A 19,966-nucleotide genomic window follows, 5' to 3' on the forward strand; every position below is an offset into this window, starting at 1 on the left:
AGTGAAAAAATTAAGAAATGTTAATAATTGGTTAAAGGCATTCAAGAGATACAGATAAAAAAAATGCATCTATAATCACAGATACTTTAAAAAAAGATCTTGTGAAAAATATTGTCTTTTATTATTGAAAGCTGGACTCATTGCATAGAATCATTACCCATAAATCAATCTTTTAGTTTTTTTTTCTTTTTTATATTGATAAATGTGCCTTATAGATGCAAAACTAGGGATGTCCTGATCACGTTTTTTTGGACCCGAACCAATTTTTGAGATACAGTTCCAATCAGATACTTTTGTAACACATTTAATCTTCAGAGCTAATGATCTTTTTTGGTTTTGTTCCATATTTGCGTAGAAAATTCCTAACAAATTCCAACAAACGTATGCTGTAGTAGAACAGTAATGTGATACTAAATCATCTGTGAAAATATGGTGTCGCTTTAGTGTCTTCAAGGCTATTGAACGCTTTTGATCAGACATGATTCACATCTAAATTAAAATTTCTACAAAATAAAATCAATGACTTTCTCTAAAAATTGTAGCATGAATATGACCATTCATCATTAGCTTACGTCAATGTAATTCTATTTGTTTGTTTTTTGTCTGAGGCAGATTGAACTGCCACAGACAGTTCAATCTGGTTGGATACATCGATTAATTGTCACACTCTTTCATTCTTTACAAGAAAAAAAAATCTCCTGTATGAGTTCTCGTGTGTCTTTGGAGACTGGACTCTTTAAAATAACTTTGATCACATTTTCTACAAGATTAATGCTTTTCTCCAGTGTGAGTTCTAGCATGTATCTTCAGACTACATTTATGACTGAAACTTGCATTACATTGGTTGCAAGAAAAAGGCTTTTCTCCTGTATGAGTTCTCATGTGTGTTTTCAGATTACATATTTGACTAAAACTTGTATTGCATACTTGACAAGAAAACGGTTTGACTCCTGTATGAGTTCTCATGTGTTTTTTGAAATTAGATTTATTACCAAAACTCTTAGCACATTCTTTACATTCAAAGGGCTTTTCCCCTGTATGAATTCTCACGTGAATTCTGAGACTAGCCCTGCAACCAAAAACTTTACCACACTCTTCACAGAAGACAAGTCTTTTATTAGCCTGAGTTCCCCTTTGGAATAACACACCGTGTGCAATTTTTGCTCTTTTAACAGGCTTAATAAAGGAAAAACTCTTTTCTTTTCGAGATTGTTCCTGTATCTTTAAGACACTTACAGTCTTGGATATTTTTCCAAAATCAGAGTCACACTGACCTTCTGACATGTGAGAGCTGGCCACACTTTGGACATGACTTCTGTCTCTTCTCTTCCTCTGATCTCTGTTCTGTGGCTCTGTCTCTTCATCTGGAGTTGATGTTGATTCTTCAGGTGCGCTTCCTTCTTCATCCTGACTATCAGTGGCATAAAAACTCTGTTGACTGTTTAGATCTGTTGTGCTGTACATATTTTCCACATAAATAGGAATCTCCATCAAGGTATCAGTCTCCTGCTTTACATTAAGCAGCTCTTCAACCTGACTGATGCAGAGCTCTTCCTGCTCATCCTTGATCTGTGGAGGTTCTGGTTCCTCCTGTTCCCTTTCAACCTGAGGAGATCTGAGTTCTTCCTTTTCCACTCTGAAGTTCCTCTGCTGGTTGTGGAGATCCTCTTGAGTCACCCAATGCTGGGGGAGGACTGCAGGGACACAAACACAAGAAGAAGCATTTTTAAGCTGCGTTCACACTGAACGTGGTAGAAGTGTTCAGTTTGATGTGAGGTCAATGTATAGACTCAACCTGGAGACCTGCAGTGTATCGGATGTGGCGCGTCGATGCGGCAGCAGGGGGATTTGAGCGTTGCGGCACATCAAGGTCAGAATTGAGAATTCAACAATGGAATAAAATGTGTTTCTGAAGACATAAAATCTCGAATGGAGCTGAACTTCCTCTGTACTGAAAACAAGATAGGTTTTTGCTTTTGGGAAAAATAACCTGCTGAAGGAAATATATCTAGAGTGTGAACTGGGTTTTTCCAAAGGTGCACCTTAAAAATCCATGTGTGTGCAGATGTAGCACACCTCAAACAAGAATTATTGATTTATTTAATTAGAATGTACATTTCAGTTGTTCAGTTTAAGTCCATGCCGTCTTGTGCTGGCGGCAATTGAAACAAATAGTAAAAAAGTTTGTTAAAATCCTCTAACACTAGAACTGTAACTTTCATCTATTGTAACTTTTCAACCTTTAATGCAATTAACGTAATTCCAGCGGATTCTGAAGCGGAGTAAAGGTGCGCTGCACAGTAATAAAGTCTTTAATCCACGTTTATCGGCAGATAAGGCTGTGGAGAAAAAAAGCTTTGCACCACATCGCTCTCATTGACTGTACAAATTTATGAGTGCTCTACAGTAGTAACGTGAAGTATACCAGTACAATGCCAAAAAGAAAAGACGCCTTTTCCATGTCAAAATGAGCTGATTCACTGTGATTTTGTGAATGGTTTAAGTTTTATTATTTTAGTTATATTCAGTTATTTTTTAGTCATTTTTTATATATTTTTATTCTTAATCAAGCTTTGAATAATAAAATTATGCTCAATAAGTGAGAAAATTCACAAGTTACAGTCACCAAACCTTCCCCTGTGGCCAACCATCAGCATATGTTTCTACTACAACAAGAATATTAAAAGTAAGTCACTTCTTTTAAGTATTTATTTAAAAAGTATGAATAATAATGAATCAAAAATGCTCAAGAGCTCTGAAAATACTTTGGTCACAGTTACCAAACTTTGAAATAAGACCCATCTTAGGAGTGCAATTCTATTACAACAAAGATTTTTGGGGAAAGTTACTTTGTTGAATTTTTAGGAATATTTTTGGTTTTTGAAATATGGACAGTCACCAAACGTGACCTTGTTTTTGTACAACAAAGATTGTCAGAAATTCACTTTGTCTGATTTTTAAATACTTTAATGTGGATCATATTTTGTCAAAAACGTTCAATAGCTCAGAAAACATTAAAGCGACAGCCACCACACTTTCTGGACTAAGCAATCATGACTGTGTTGTCCTACTACAATCAAGAATACGGCAGAATATTTTTCAAAAAATATTTATTGTAGCATGAATATTGTGATGAGTTTTCATTACTAGCTCATATAAATGTAGACATTTATTCATTTTTGAGAGATTATTGATTTTTACAGAATGCCCTTTCTCGAAGCTTGCACTTTGTAGACGGTGCATCAGCACCCACCTTGCTGCCAGATCCACGTGAGGCGGAGAGGAAATCGAAGACCGAAAGAAGCTAAGGACCGCAGCGCGCCTGTTTACCGCTTCAAAATGGCGGACCAGAATCCCTGAACAGGAGCAGTCATCTCTCCTCTAGAACTTGGATCAGAATGTTCTGGAAGTTGAACAGTTCTATCCTTTGTTGGAGTGAACATACCTATATCGTGGAGCTGAAGCTGTGGTTTCCAGCAGATATCCAGCAGTCTGCGCTGACGACAGAGCTCCTGCTCGTACTGGACGATGGTTCCTTCACAGAGTCTGCAGATTTCTTCAGCAGCAGCAGCTAGTCGCTCGCTGATCAACTCTCTCAGAGACTGAAGGGAAGACATGGTTCCTGCAGCTGCAGAAGATCTTCAGCTCCAACAAACACCAAAGTCCTCTGAACAGCAGCAGCTCCGATCATCTGCTAGTCTCACAATCACAGCCACGTTGTCTTTACGTTCAACACGCATTCACTCATTTACGACACTTTAGCTAAAGAGGATTGTTCGGAACCGAACCACGTATCGACCTTTCCGTCCAGGAACCTCACAAACGTCCAAACAAAACACCACCGTCCTCTCAGGACAAGCTAACGCTGCTAACACCAGGCTAACACCGCTTGCTGTTTACTTCCGGGTCATGTGCAGAAACTATATAAACGAAACACAGCTTAACTAGATATCAATGACGTTTAAAATTCTTTATATATTTTAGAAATCAATTTAGAGACATGAAATTAAGAAAAGCAAATCTAAAGAGATTGAAATGTATGTATACATTTTCGAATAAACTAATAGAGCAAATTTGGCTTCACACAAACAATAACATTTAGATTTGACTACAAAAAACATACAAGACTAAATCAACTAAATCCCACTAGTTTTGAGTATTCTTAAACTATAGTAATCTAAAAGAAGAAAGTGTTGTAATTTTGGAAAAATGTGCAAAAAGTGTGCTACACCTTATTTTAGTCGCACAGACCCAGATTACGGTAAATAACTACATAAGAACACAAACAAGTTTTATTTACAAATATTAAGACTATAGTAAAAAAAATATATACGCACAGCAAACAAAAATACTCACAGCGAACTACAAGTCAAAAAAATCTCTTGCTTGTGGGTCCAACTCGTCGGTCAACATGGCTGCATATGCACCTGTAGGCCGTGGAGATGAGGGTTGATTACAATAAACATGTTGTGGTGGGGTTTGGAAGGATTGTGGGGTCTGTGGCGGTGTGTGGTGGTTATTAAGGTGGCCAGTTGCCCCATCAACTCTGGCTCTTCGTATGTCCCTCAAAATGCCCATCTTTGCGTTGTACAGCTGTTCCTCGCTTAGGCCTGCCAGTGCGGGCACTAGGCTTAGTGCAAAGTGGTAGACCTCATCATTTCGACCTTTTGGGACCACAGTTTCATCTGACTGTTCCTCTAAAAGACTAACGAGTCTCTCCTCAAAGGATCTAGAGGTGGTCCTCTTGCTTCCAGCTGTCTGATGCAGGTTTGACCTTTCTCTTGGGCTGCGGGACCGGCCTTGTCTAACCGCAGCGGATGGTGCAAGGGGAGAGGGAGGAGTCCCAGAGGTTGCAGCTGGTGAAGGGGAGGGAGGGGCCTCGCCTATGCTTTCTGTCGCCTCTCTTTCCTGGGAGAGTGCAGGGCGTATGTTGCTTCTTGAGCTAAACGTGTGCATTTCCAACGAGAGGACACAAAATGAACATTTTGCTTTCAGTAATGTTAAATAAAGTCAAACATTTATAGACAAACCTCCTGGGCTGGACATGTGGGTTCAGGAAGGACATCATTTTTGCATATTTCCAGTCCTTCTGTGTTCCACCTGCGGAGTCACTGGGGAGAATTTGTTTTCTCTTGTGTTTCACAAACTGGTCCTGGAGTCTCCTCCATCTTCTCTGGCAGATATCAACTGCAAAATCCGGCTATTATTTTGAAAATATGCCGGATGCACTTTACATTCGCTCGCGCGGTTTCCGGTTTAAGTCGTGAATAGCGCTAACTTCACAAAAAGTGCTGCAGATAAGCTGCGTCGTCCGTCAAAATTTGAACCCAACGAAACGGATTCGCAGCGACGGAGAGGTCAGTCCGCCGATGCAAGACGTGAACGCCTGCAGTGGAAATTCCTTTCGAAGTCCGGAAAAGACTGCGGCGCACGCGCAACGGAGCCGTGACGCTGGCGGTGGGGATGGGTGTGGCCGATATGAATTTCCATCACTGTTTGTTCTGGTCGCACGTAAATACATGTGAATAACTAAAAACAATCCATTCATTTAACAGATAAAAACTTGAATAAAGATAATATTAAAGCAAAAAAGCAATAAAAACTGCTTCCAGGAATATTTATTAATAAACTTTGTGCCTCTTTTAGCAGGACCATCAAAGAACACATCATGCTAAGTACTCTGTCTGAACCAAACTCTGCTCTTATGCTCAGAGAGTAAGTTGCTATGATAAAGGATAAAGGATAACCACCAGTTTTACAACTGGAAGGAAAGGATTTTAACAAATTTACCCTTAAAATTAATGTATGAAAACAATTCAAAATGCTTACATAACACAACATTAGAGAAATAAATAGTAAATGTGATCAATAAAATAACATAAAAAGTAAATAGAGCTGAATTTAAAACAAGCATAGATAAAAAGTGCGGACGTAAACGTTTGAATACATATTAATCAAATGCAGCTGAGAACAGGTGAGTCTTTAACCTGGATTTAAATACACTGAGTGTTTCAGCTGATCTAATGTTTTCTGGAAGTCTGTTCCAGATCTGTGGTGCATAGAAGCTGAATGCAGCTTCTCCATGTTTAGTTCTGACTCTAGGAACTGATAAAAGACCGGATCCTGATGACCGGAGAGGTCTGGCTGGTACATACTGGGTCAGGAGGTCAGTCATATATTTTGGTGCTAAACCATTCAAAGCTTTATAGACCAGTAACAGAACTTTAAAGTCTATCCTCTGACAGACAGGTAACCAGTGTAAAGACCTCAGAACTGGACTGATGTGGTCTACTTTCTTGGTCCTTGTGAGAACCCGAGCAGCAGAGTTCTGAATAAGCTGCAGTTTCCTGATGGATTTTTTTGGTAGTCCTGTAAAAACACTGTTACAGTAATCAAGTCGAACCTGGGCCCTGGTGTGGTTTGGGAAGCAAAATATTGCAAACTGTAAGCAACATATCTGTAATAAAAAGGCTGTTTCTTAATTACACACTTTATTTTATATACTACACATTTATCCACTGTAATTATGATACAAAACTATATGTATTTCTATTTAGGTTTTCTTTTCTAAATTATTTCCTAAATAATAAATGTTATTGTTTTTGACACATTAGGTTTAGTTGCTTATACGTTTCTTTTTAAATTTTTTATAACTTCAAATTTAAATCAAGTCCCTGCACGTGACCCGGATGTAAACAGTACGACATGCTAGCAGCGTTAGCTTGTGCTGAGAGGACGGCGGTGTTTCGTTGGGACGTTCGTGAGGTTTCTACAGAGATGTAGCGATACGTGGTTCGGTTCCGAACAATCCTCTTTAGCTAAAGTGTCGTAAATGAGTGAATGCGTGTTGAACGTAAAGACAACGTGGCTGTGATTGTGAGACTAGCAGATGATCGGAGCTGCTGCTGTTCAGAGGACTTTGGTGTTTGTTGGAGCTGAAGATCTTCTGCAGCTGCAGGAACCATGTCTTCAGAACCTCAGGAAGATTCTGACAGAGAACAACTTTCTGCTGCTGAAGGAACCATCGTCCAGAACGAGCAGGAGCTCTGTCTACAGGGAGGACTGCCGCATTCAAACTGGAACCCGCAGCTTCAGCTGTACGTCATAGGTACGTTCACTGCATCCACCTGCAGATAAATAGATCCAATGATGTCTTTATTGTCCTTGTCCGAGTTTGTATTTGGCTAAAACTGTTCGGCTGGTAGTACCAGTACTGTTGTTTTAATTTTGTTGTTGCATCACAAAATTTACATTAGGGGCATTGGCCATATAACAAAGGTGGACAGAGAGGTTGTGACGTCACCTGTAGAAGATGCCTCAACTCCAGCTCCATACAAATGAAGCCAGTTCAGTTGCTATTTTATGCAACAGGAGGCATCAGAGCAAGAATGGTTATTCGACAAATACAATTACAGATATTTCTCAAAAGAACTCAGTGGAATTTTGGTTCCTTGGAGCCAGCAGGTTCTTCCTATTTGAAATGTGAGTGGGGAAGGGTCACTCAGTCCAGTCCTCTATATTTAGTCAATTTTTTAGAGGGATGATGGGAAGATGAGTGGGCTTACTCTGCAGCTATTGGTCAACTCAGAAGCAAATTTCAAATAAATCACTGTTGATCTGCAGAAACTATGTACCAGAAAAACAACACAGATATTCTTAATTTTGACTAAAAACAAAATAATAACAAATAAAAGACCACTGGGAAGACTTTTACAATAGCTCAAAGATGATCTGAGTGGGAGTTTAAAGAGTGGTTTGATTTTTTTAAAACTAGCTTTTGTGAACATAAAACCATCTGGGTATTAATAAGACATCAAGAACTAAATCAAATAATTTATCACCCGAGATTACTCCAAAGAGTATTCAGTGCTTTTCTTAATCTGCATTAAAAAATATTATTATGTTTTTGCTGCTACAGCTACACCAGCTGTTAAAATCCTACAAAAAAATCTTACTGTTAATACCTTTATAATATCTTTATGACCCAAAATCTACCCTGACAACCCTAATTATTCAAGGAAAATTAAATATACAATCAGGTATATATCAACATTGAAAACATCTCCGTACAAAAATGACACCCAAAGTGAAGTGGTTCACCCTACCAGTTTTAGCTTGGTCATGTAAGTGAACATCCTCCTTTTGGGTCTTAAAGAGAGAACAAAAGCAGAGCTGGATGCTGCCACTTTTGAGAAAAGAAATTACATAACTGATCTGCGTGTGAGTTAGGGCTGCCTCAAACGATTATTTTAATAGTCGAATAATCACTGATTATTTTTTCCAATTTGTTGACTAATCAGACCATACACGTCATTAGCTTTAAACTAACTAAAAACTAGATTACTTGCAATAACGTTGGTGTAAATGCGAGTGATGATAGCTGAACATGCTGAAATTGATAGTTAAAAATGCTGAAATTGCTTAAGCTAATTGCTGAAAACCCTGAAGCTGATAACCAGCTAAAATATTAGTTAAATGCAAAATTAGCATAAAAACTGAAAAAACAAGTATAGGTTAGCCAAAACAGCTAGCATATAGCTGAAATATTAACTAAACTCCAAAATAACCTAAAATAATAAAAAAAAGCCTTAGTTATGGTGGCAAAATATTTGATTAATTCCAAAATATTCTGATAAGCTAAAAAAAAAAAAAGCTTAAGTTTGCCAAAATAGCTAGCATGATGCCGGAATATTTGCAGTAATATTACTACTCTGACTCTATGTATTATTAAGTACCAACTAACTGACTATTAAATTAGTCGTCAACTGTTTTAAATGTCGATTAGTCGACTAATTGTGGCAGCCCTAGTGCGAGTATTTACAGAGTACCTAAATACTTTTAACTTAAACCCCCAGCTATTACATATGATCGTCCATTTTTACTTTATTAACATATTTGTTTTTGAAATGTTTGACCTTTTCAAATGAGTTGCCTATAGAACCAGCAGAAAATATACTATGATTATTAAAATACAAAATGGACATAGATCAATCAACATCAGAGCAGAACAAGACCATTCTTTGAAACACTGCCTTAATGTGACTCAAAATGTCATGTCCACAAATGTTGACGAAGTTAAAATAAATAATTCCATATTCTGTAAAAAACAATCAAAACTAATATATAGTTACACAGAAATGAGCTAGTTTTGAATATTCACCTACATATTTCTGCTGCAACAACGATAAAAAAAACATAATTAATTTGTCAGGATTTATAATGAACAAAGGAATCACATCTGTTTAAAAATGTTCAATAGTTCGGAAGATACTAAAGCTGTCGTCACCAAGCTTTCTCACATGAAAAATTATCACAGAATAGTAGTAGAATAGAGTCTATGTGTGTATGTATATGTATATATATATCTTTTTAACTTGTCCTGTCCAACAGCTGAGCCAACAGATGTGGGCTGAGAGCTTCTTGTGTTGGGCAGATTTTACTATCACAACAGAGATTTATTGAGTATAAACCCCTGTTGTATTTAATGCTAAACTTTATTTGTATTGATTATATTTTATTTTATTTATTTATTTATTTTTTCTTTGTTATTGGACTGGACGGAAAAAAATAAGGGGGTGGGGGAGGGAGAAGAAGATGGCAACAGAGGGAAGCAACATCATAAAACAACCAGGACTAAGTGATAAACTAAAATGGGCGGGGCTTGTCTACACACACACTCTATAGTTACACACACACTTGTTGGCCAAAATAGTCTCTACATTTAAACTAAACATAATGTACTCACTTTGATTGTTTTTATGTATGAGAATCTTAAGTATTTTACATATACCTTGACTTCAAAGGTACATTATTTTTTTTTACAATTAGCAATTTTTTATATGTGTGTATGTTGAGATTTGCGTTTGGAAGTACTTTATATGTTTTAGCTTTATATGTGTTTATTGAAAAATAAATTGTTAGCTTTTGTCTTTTTTTCTGCAGTATTTTTTCCTTTTAACAGCTACAAAGCTTTTTAAAATGGTATTTTTTCATCTGCTCTTAATTCACCAGAATTTGAATAAATAATTACCCAGAAACACAGTTTCTATCTTAATTTTCTGGATATATGTTTTCCACTATGTGAAAAATGCTATAAGAACATGTTAAAACACCCAAAACCTCATAATTTTCATTTGCAGTGGATCTTGAAGTAAAGTATAAGAGAAATGGGATGTTTAAGTTTGCTTCTTCCCAATCATTTTCACACCTTGGAATGATTGATGTATTTGCGCAGGTAGAAATGCTGTCTTTGGAAAAAAAAAAACTAACATTTTCTAATTGTGTTTATCTCACTCCAGATCTACCCCAAGATTATCTGAGAGACCAGGAGAAAAACTTCCATGGCAAGCAAGAGGAACCAGAACCTCGACAGATAAAGGAGGAGCAGGATGAACCAGAACCTCCTGAGATAAAAGAGGAGCAAGAAGAACCAGAACCTCCACAGATAAAAGAGGAGCAGGAAGAACCAGAACCTCCTCAGATAAAAGAGGAGCAGGAAGAACCAGAACCTCCTCAGATAAAAGATGAGCATGAAGAGCTATGCATCAGTCAGGATGAAGAGCAGCTCTATATGAAGCTTGAGAATGATACGTTTATGGAGACTCCCACTAATGAGGAAAATGAGTACAGTGAACCAGATCTTTACAATCAGGAGAGCTTTAATATAAATGATAATAAAGATGAAGAAGAAATCCAGCATGAAGAATCATCATCAACTACAGATGAAGAGTCAGACTCAAACAAACCTGCCAAAAGATACAGGAAAGTGAGGAAATACTCTTGTAAAGAGTGTGGAAAAAGTTGTACTACTGGTCAGGGTTTGAAGTATCACATGCGAATCCATACAGGAGAAAAGCCTTTTTCCTGTAAAGTTTGTAAAAAGCACTTCAGCCTAAACTCTAATCTCAAAAAACACATGAGAATTCACACAGGAGAAAAGCCTTATTTCTGTGAAGTATGCAGAAAAAGTTTCAGGTGTAGTACTCATCTCACTGATCACATGTTAACACACACAGGAGAAAAGCCCTTTTCTTGTGCAGATTGCCACAAAACTTTCAGTCGAGGTTACAATCTCAAGATTCACATGTTAACTCATACAGGAGAAAAGTCTATTTCCTGTAAAGATTGGGACCAAAGTTTCAAGCAAAGCTCAATTCTCACACATCATATGTCAACATGTTCAGGAGAAAAGCCTTTTTCGTGTAAAGAATGTAAAAAGAGTTTCAGGAAAAAGTCTTATCTCACAGATCACATGGTAACGCATACAGACAAAAAGCCTTTTTCTTGTACAGAATGCAAAAAAAGTTTCAGAAAAAATTCTGTTCTCACAGAACACATGTTAACACACACAGGAGAAAAGCCTTTTTCTTGCACAGATTGTCATAAAACATTCAGTAGAGGTCATAATCTTAAGATTCATATGTTAACTCATACAGGAGAAAAGCCTTTTTCGTGTACAGAATGCAGCAAAAGTTTCAGGCAAATGTATCATCTCAAATATCATATGTTAACCCACACACAGCAGAAACAGCTTTCTTGATAAAGTGCTCTCCACTAGGGAAGCAACAGATCACAAAACTCAGAGTTCTGATACATTTTTCAGACAAGTTAAATGGGCAAAACAAGATCCAAGTTTATAAACATATATAGTATAAAGTATTTCAAAGCACACCCATCAAATCAAAACATTTGTTCATTGAGGACTATTTACAAAATTACTAATGACATCTTTGAACACAATATATTCTAATGTATATATAAATTAAAAAAAAGTGACTATTAGCATATACTTTCTAAAATATGTGCGGCCAGTGCTGAACTTCTCTCTTAAAACTAAAAAAATACATGCAGCCAACAACAAAATTTAACCTTGGACATATACAATTTGTGAGGCTAATGTGGCAATGTGCAGCAAATTTTGACGCGTTAAAACCAGATCGTTCAACAATTAATTTGACAATCGATTAATGTGCAGGGGTGTGGGGTCTGTGTGGGGAATGTCTGGTTGCAGTCCGAACCCGCTACTCCCTGCAATTTTTCCTGTCCTGCAGTTTCAATAACTGCATGTATTGTTTTAAGTGTGAAGTCCTATACTGAGAAATGATTGCTGTTTCTTTGAAATGTAAAAAAAAAAGCTGCGTTAGTCCAACAGTGAAGTAGGTTAGTTCATCTGAGAAATTGTAATTTGGTGATTTTAGATCATTTAATGTATAGTCATATGCAGGTGTACATATCCAAGTGTCTTGAACAATGCTATGTTCACGCCAAAACTGTTGGATAAGATTTCTGTCAAAAGGAAGCTAAAGACAAAATTATTTTGTAAAAAAAAGATGAATACCAAATTTAGTTTTGTTTTTCACATGTTGGTTTTGACTACGATTTGTTATGTTTTGACCATAATTTGTCTATGTTTTGAATCTATATTTTCCTAGTCTTGAATGCAAAGTTCCCCCTGTTAACTTGTCACCAAAAATATGTCACAGGATCACTAGAAAATATATAAAGTATTGACACATCATAATCACAAGCATAACCAAGAATCTAACGCATAACAAAACTTTACAGACTAAAATATGTTACAACATCCCATGAATAAACATATTTCTACATGTATTTACCAACAGACGATGGACAAACAAGAAGGCAAAAACAAATAAATATAAACAAAAGGAGTCGGATCTGAACTGGCCTTCCATTTACTCATTTATCCATTATCGTATTAGGTGACCACAGTCATCGCCATACATAATTATGTTAAGTTATTCATTTGGTTCTTCTATAAATGATCTCAAACTTAAAGACTGAAATATTATTTACTACATTTCTCTTTAAAAACATCAAACTCCATAATTTTTCCTTAAAAATAAAATGATGTGGAATGCACCACATACCAAGTGGATCACAGAACCCAATTCTAATATTTTTTTGTTACACTGGTGTCACCATGGGCTCTTATGCGTTAATTTTTACATTATTCCAGTTTATTGTGATCATTTTTTTCAATGACTAATAATATATGATGTATATTTATGTGTTTCCTCTTGAAGATGTCATTAGAAATCACACCAAGCAGATATAGCCGTACATTTGAAGACAACTCCTTTTTAGGTATTTGTTTTATTTCATCTTTAACTTTGATCCGGTAAACTTTAATAAAAGTGTGGTCCCAAAATATGTGTGATTGGTCTCCCATTTTTCCTGAATTTCTCTACAATAACACAGATGATTATTGTTTAGTGAATTTAGAAATAGCAGCATGGGATTTATTTTAGTTTTTCCACATTCCCAGATCTGGATCTGAAACACGTAAAGGCTGGAAAATTTTCCGATGTGATCAGCAATAACTCTTAAGTATTTAACAGCCATCCATTTTCTGGTCTAATTATTATTGAATTTGAGGAAACTTCTCCATTTTATTTTACTATTTAATGATTTCACAATCATTGCTTTTCTTTGTAATTTACCAAATTTAATCCTTTTAAATTCATATTCTCTATGGACACAGTATTTCAAGGTCATGATGCTTTTAAATTTTCTTGTTTCTTGTAGATTTCTATACATTAATATAGTTTAAGAAGACATTAAACAAACAGGAGAAAGTCTCTTTATTCTTAGATGGGTTTTGCAGTAAAATCTGAACATTGTAACGAACAACAGAGTGATGACCTCATCTCATAAATGTCACCCAAAACTGTTTTTTTTAATCCCTTTTTTAGATTTTCTTTCAAGAATAGAAACATTTTATATAAGCATTGAAAGCATTTTTAACCACATAGTGGTTCAGTTGAGCAGTTTATACGTTTTGTCCATTGACTGTAAAAATAATGTAAAAATATTTTTAACAATTTATAACTCTAATAACTTGTGATAATGGAAAAAAATTAGGATTAGAAAAAAGAAGTTAAGCAGAAAGCAGCAGAGGAAGAATGATTATTCTGACATATAAAATGACAGAGAAATAACTGTCTGTTTCTCAATGTAAGTCAATGGGATTTTGGCCTTGTTGCAACCCAGTGGTACTTCCTATATGGAACAAGGAAGTAGGGGGGTTGCTCTGTCCAGTTATTTTATATACAGTCAATGGTTTCGTCTTAAATAAAGTTTCTGGACGTGACCTAGAGGTCATAGCACAAGATGCTAGCATTGTTAGCGTGTGCTCAGAGGACGTTGGTGCTTGTGTGACTTTGAGCCTTTCAAGTCTTTGTGAGTTTGCGTGTTTAAAAAAGTCTTTAGTTTTGAAAGAAACGACAGGAAGTGACTGAAGATGAGATTACCACCCCCCTTTGGAATGCTGACCCCTGTGCAGTGGACTAGTGGGGGAGGGAAAGCTAAACCAACCACAGAAAGGTGTTGCAGGTTTCCCTCCAAAGCTAAGCCAATCAGATGTTGTTGGTTGGATTCTTTTGTCTTGAAGTTTCACATGTGCTATCTTTTCTGCTAGTCTGAAGGCTGAGCTGAAATGACTCTGTGATCCTTTGATAGATGATCAAACATCTATCAAAGATAGGAGAAAAGTTTTTGTTAATAATTTCTTCCTGTGATTGTGAGACTAGCAGATGATCGGAGCTGCTGCTGTTCAGAGGACTTTGGTGTTTGTTGGAGCTGAAGATCTTCTGCAGCTGCAGGAACCATGTCTTCCCTTCAGTCTCTGAGAGAGTTGATCAGCGAGCGACTAGCTGCTGCTGCTGAAGAAATCTGCAGACTCTGTGAAGGAACCATCGTCCAGTACGAGCAGGAGCTCTGTCGTCAGCGCAGACTGCTGGATATCTGCTGGAAACCACAGCTTCAGCTCCACGATATAGGTATGTTCAAACACACACAGTCCAGATGGCTAAAGGTCATTGTAGAAATCAGACAATTAAATACTATCAAAAGTTCTGATTAATAATGAAAGAATCAGTTAGTTTTCAGTAGGGATGTCCCGATCCGATCACGTGATCGGCCCCAATTTCTGATCACGTGATCGGAAATTGGGGCCGATCACGTGATTGGGGACTCGATCACAATCGGACTCCTTTGTCCGATCAGGATCGGATATTTAATTTATTCTCATTATGATGAGAGCTTTATATTTCATCTTATCATTTCGGATAAATACTCCACTACAAGTCTGCATGTCATGAAAAGATCACAAAATCTCATCACCAGAAAACGCAGCAGAAAACGGCAGCAGCTCAAGCAGAAGACTAATGTAAACAAAGCTAGCTAGAAAGCTAACTTCCGGGACCAATAACTCTTTTAAAAACGCTTTAAACTGACAGCAAGTGTCTCAATTGTCATAACACAAACAACAACTTCTAAAGGTATTCCAACAGAAAAAGATTTTGTTTCTTTTTAATGTGAAGCTCTTCATGCTGGCTAAACAGCAGCTGCTAACTGCTACATGCTAGCGCCGTGATATAACTCCTTAGGACCCGAGCTGTCCTTTGATATGCCTGTTTGATTTATCTGACAGAGAAACAACAGTTAAGAAAATTAACTACTGTGGTAATACAACTGAAAATGTGATGTCTTAAGAACTTAAAAAAGAAGCACATAATCATAAAAATAAATAAATAAAACCAATAAATTAAAACTAATAATGATATCAGCTATTCATGAACACTCAACAAATTTTGTGCTAAAACAACTCGACTCGGTATCAGCAGATACACAAAATCAAATGACTCGGAATCGGATCCGGCCCAAAAAAACCTGATCGGGACATCCCTAGTTTTTAGTCATATTGACAATGAATCAGCACTGATCTCACAGCTATAAAGTTAGTTCTCCATCAAAACATCATGGAATCCATATTAATACTGACCTTAATATATATTTGCATTAGCTTATTGTGAATTTTATGATAAAAGTATTATTACTGAATAGTATTTTAAATCTACAGTATTCAAGCCAGAGGTAATCATATTTCTCAGCATGAGAACTTTTTGCTTTTAAGTAGGGAGAGACAAGAAACAAGCAAAGATTAAAACGATCTGCAATGTTTTTTTTATTAGGCTGATGTTATTTTATGTGTGACCAAGCACAAAAACTGATGGGAATAATGTTGACCACATGTAATACTTATGCTGAAGATGGAGATTGCTGCATTATCCTCACATATTTTAAGTGCGTTTAAGGCTAAATGTTTGTTTCAGGTGTTAACATAACCCTTCCTCCGTTTCCGTGTGGCCAAGAAAAGAAATCAGCACTGACGTAGTTTTCAAAACTTTCTCTTTGTTAAAATCCTGTCAGATTAGTTACATTTGGGGGGTTATGAATCATCTGACACGTGAGGTGTATCTTTTGTAGTTGAGACTGAAACTGTATTTTTATGTATCATATTTGTCTACATTTCTTGATGGACCAGACAAAGGAGACAAAAAGAGCGATAGAGTGGGATGATATCTGTGCCACTATTGGTATTGGCCAATATTTGCATAATTTGAGATTTTCTGTATTGTTCCAAAAAAAAAAAAAAAATCCACCGATGTATGCCACTGATGTTTCTCTCACTTTGACTGGTGGTAACAGGAAGAGAAGTGCTGTGTTTCTAAATGTGTTTGGGCCCGTGCTGGATGTTTTCTTGGCTGCATGAACCCAGAGGACGGTTTAAGGTTTGGATTACTGGTAACTTGGGCTTAAACCACCAAATGGTTCCTGAGCGCGGCTGTTTTTGCAGCTCACCGCTCCTCCACGGGGTGGATCAAATGCAAAAACAAATTTCAAACATCTAGGTATGTGACATCTAATGGGAACTTAAAAAGAGTGGCTCTACCAACAAAATCCATCCTTGGACGCTTTTAAAAGATGAGCAAGCGATGAAGAAATGCATATCTTGGCTTCACTCAACATGAATTTTGAATATTGAAGCTAAGTTTAGGGGTCGACCGAGATCACTATCGGCCCCGATATTGACTATATTGAAACCTGCTCGACAATAACAGAGTCCTGTAGACCTACAAAATGACTTCTTCTTGTGTTTGTGTTCCTACAGTCCTCCCCCAGCACTGGGTGACTGAAGAGAAAGATCTCTGCAACCAGCAGAGGAACTTCAGGGAGGAAACGGAGGATCCAGAACCTCCACACATTAAAGATGATCCAGAACCTCCACACATTAAAGAGGACCCAGAACCTCCACACATTAAAGAGGATCCAGAACCTCCACACATTAAAGAGGATCCAGAACCTCCACACATTAAAGAGGAACAGGAAACGTTCTTCATCAGTCAGGATGAAGATCAGCTTGATCTGAAGCAGGAGACTGAGACCTTGATGGAGTTTCCTACTTATGAGGAACATGAGAACCGTGAAGCAGATCTAAACAATCAGTGGAGCTTTAATGTAACTGATAGTCAGGATGACGAATCAACATCAACTGCAGATGAAGAGACAGAGCCACAGAACAGAGATCAGAGGAAGAGAACTGGCAGAAGTCATGTCCAAAGTGTGGACTGTTGTCACATGTCAGAAGGTCATTGTGACTCTGATGTTAGAAAAAACTTAGAGATGGCAAGTTTGGGTGAGGCATGCACCCAGTCTTCTATGGATAAGAGATTTTCTTCTGTACATTCTGATGAAAGCTCAAGAGTCAATAATCTCTACATCTGCATGAAAACCAGGTCTGAGGAAATAGTTTATGTCTGTAAAGAATGTAAAGAAGTTTTTTATAACTTGTCTCAGTTCATATTTCACATGAAAATCCACAAAGGAGAGAAGCTTTTTTCTTGTAAAGAATGTGACAAAAAATTTCGTAGAAGTTCTTCTCTCAAGTCACACATGAGAACTCACACAGGTGAGAAGTCTTTCACTTGTAAAAAATGTGGTAAGAGTTTTAGTAAAAAATGGATTCTCAAAAGACACGTGGACATTTTTGCAAAACAGAAGGATCTTACTTGTAAAGATTATGATGGAATATTTGGTAAAGTGTCTAGTCTTAAAAGACACTTGGAAACTCATACAGGAGAGAAGCCGTTTACTTGCATAGAATGTAATACAAGTTTTAATAATATATCTCATCTCAAAACTCACATGAGAGTTCATGCGAGTTCTAACTGATGTCTTTTTCCTTTTAATGTAATAAAGTATTTTATGAGGTAAATCTATTAATAACTAACATATTCATAAAAAAAGTTATGCACAAAAATAATACTTTGTGTACAACCTTGCAGAAAAATATGAATACACATTTAGTTTTGTTTTACACGTCTATTGTGAATACGATTTGTCTTTTTTTAAAACAACTTTTTTTTAGTCTCAAAAATTTAACTTGTTTCCAAAAAACATCCCGGGGTCACAGGCTTATTTATTGAGTCTCAGGAATAAACAAGCTGTTGAGCCTGTAGAATAAAAAACAATGCTCTATAATCTCATTTTAGTTTGGTGATTTTAAATGGTCTCTTCATTAATAGGCATATAATGCTGTGTTCACACTGAGGTATGATTTCTGTCAAAGAAGAAGCAAATTCATAAGGAAATTATTTTGAATAATAAAAACATAACATTTAGATTTTTTCAACTAGGACTTGTCTTTTTTTACCACAGTTTGCTTTTGTTTTGACTACGATTTGTCTTTGCTTTTCAATGCGATTTGGGTTTGTTTTTACTACAATTTCTTTGTAAGCGTTATTTGGTTTTGTTTTTACTAAGATTTGTCTTTGTTCTGACTACAATTTGTTTTTGTTTTGACCACAATTTGTTTTTGTTTTGACAACAGTTTGTTTTTGTTTGTACCAAGATGTGTTTTTTTAACCACAATTTGTTTTTGTTTTTACTACAATTTGTTTTTATTTTGACTACAATTTGGTTTGGTTTTGACCACAATTTCTTTTTTTCTTTTAGTAAGATTTTTCTTTGTTCTGACTACGATTTGTTTTTACTAAGATTTGTTTTTGTTTTGACCACAATTTGTTTTTGTTTTACTACAATTTGGTTTGGTTTTGACCACGATTTGTTTTTGTTTTTACTACAATTTGTCTTTGTTTTGACTACGATTTGTTTTTGTTTTTACTAAGATTTGGTTTTGTTTTGACCACAATTTTTATATTTTTTACAATGTGATTTGTCTTTGCTACAATTTTATTTGTTTTGACTACAATCTTTCTTAAATACAAAGTTTCACTGTTAAATTACAATCAAAAATACGTCACGGGATCATGGGGATATACTGTATATTGAGTCTATTGATACCTCAAATACAACCAAGAATCTAACACAACACAAAACTTAATAGACAAAATGATGTTACAACAGCACATGACTAAACACGGCGCATATTTTTACATGCATTCACCAACGGACGATGGACACACAATAAGTCAGAAACAGCAGAAAGAAGAATAAAAGGAGTCGGATCTCAACTGAGCTTCCATCTTCCATTCATTGGTTTACTCATTTATCCAATTTTCGAATTGGGAAATTGTCTACAGTCATTCCCATATATATTCATGCTAAGTTATTCATTTGCTTACAAATTAAAGACAGAAATATTCTTTTTCTCCATTTCTCGTTAAAAACATCAAACTCCATATGAAGGAAAAGAGTCAGTTTTTCCAAACTAATTTTGGAACTTTTCCATTTTTCTTTCAATGATTAACAATATTCAAGGTGTATTTCTTGGTTTCCTCTTGAAGATGTCACCAGGAATCACACCAAGCAGATATAGCCATACATTTGAAGGTAATTCCTTTTTAATTATTTCTTTTATTTCTTCTTTAACATTGATCCAGGATTATTTAATAAAAGGTGGCCCCTTAATATCTGTGATTTGTCTCCTTTTTTCCTGAATTTCTCTAGCATAGCTCTGATAATTGTTTAGTGAACTCAGAAAAAGCCTCAAGGGATTTATTTTAGTTTCTCCACATTCCCAGATATGGATATTATTATTATTATTATTACCGTTTCACATAAACTAGTTATTTATTTTATCTCAATAACAAATATCTCCTTCTTCAGCTTCCAACCTCATATTAATAAATCTATTATAACA

General features: G+C 36.1%; 1 protein-coding gene and 1 long non-coding RNA gene across 2 annotated transcripts; one reads left to right on the plus strand and one right to left on the minus strand.

Moving 5' to 3' along the window:
• Nucleotides 1-1,095: 1,095 nt before the first annotated feature.
• On the minus strand, nt 1,096-3,506 carry LOC118599576. Its single transcript, XR_004948983.1, has 2 exons — nt 3,446-3,506; nt 1,096-1,694 (listed from the first exon to the last, which is right to left on the minus strand). It is a non-coding gene; the product is annotated as an uncharacterized LOC118599576 (long non-coding RNA).
• A 3,340-nt stretch (nt 3,507-6,846) lies between these two features.
• LOC112156783 (zinc finger protein 501-like) lies at nt 6,847-13,173 on the plus strand. The gene is made up of 2 exons (XM_024289140.1): nt 6,847-7,108; nt 10,299-13,173. The coding sequence occupies exons 1-2, from the start codon at nt 6,964-6,966 to the stop codon at nt 11,537-11,539; spliced, it is 1,386 nt and encodes a 461-aa protein (XP_024144908.1). The 5' UTR covers nt 6,847-6,963; the 3' UTR covers nt 11,540-13,173.
• The last annotated feature ends 6,793 nt before the right edge of the window (nt 13,174-19,966 follow it).

The sequence above is a fragment of the Oryzias melastigma genome, linkage group LG2 (genome assembly GCF_002922805.2).
Source record: "Oryzias melastigma strain HK-1 linkage group LG2, ASM292280v2, whole genome shotgun sequence".
Classification (NCBI taxonomy): Eukaryota; Metazoa; Chordata; class Actinopteri; order Beloniformes; family Adrianichthyidae; genus Oryzias; species Oryzias melastigma.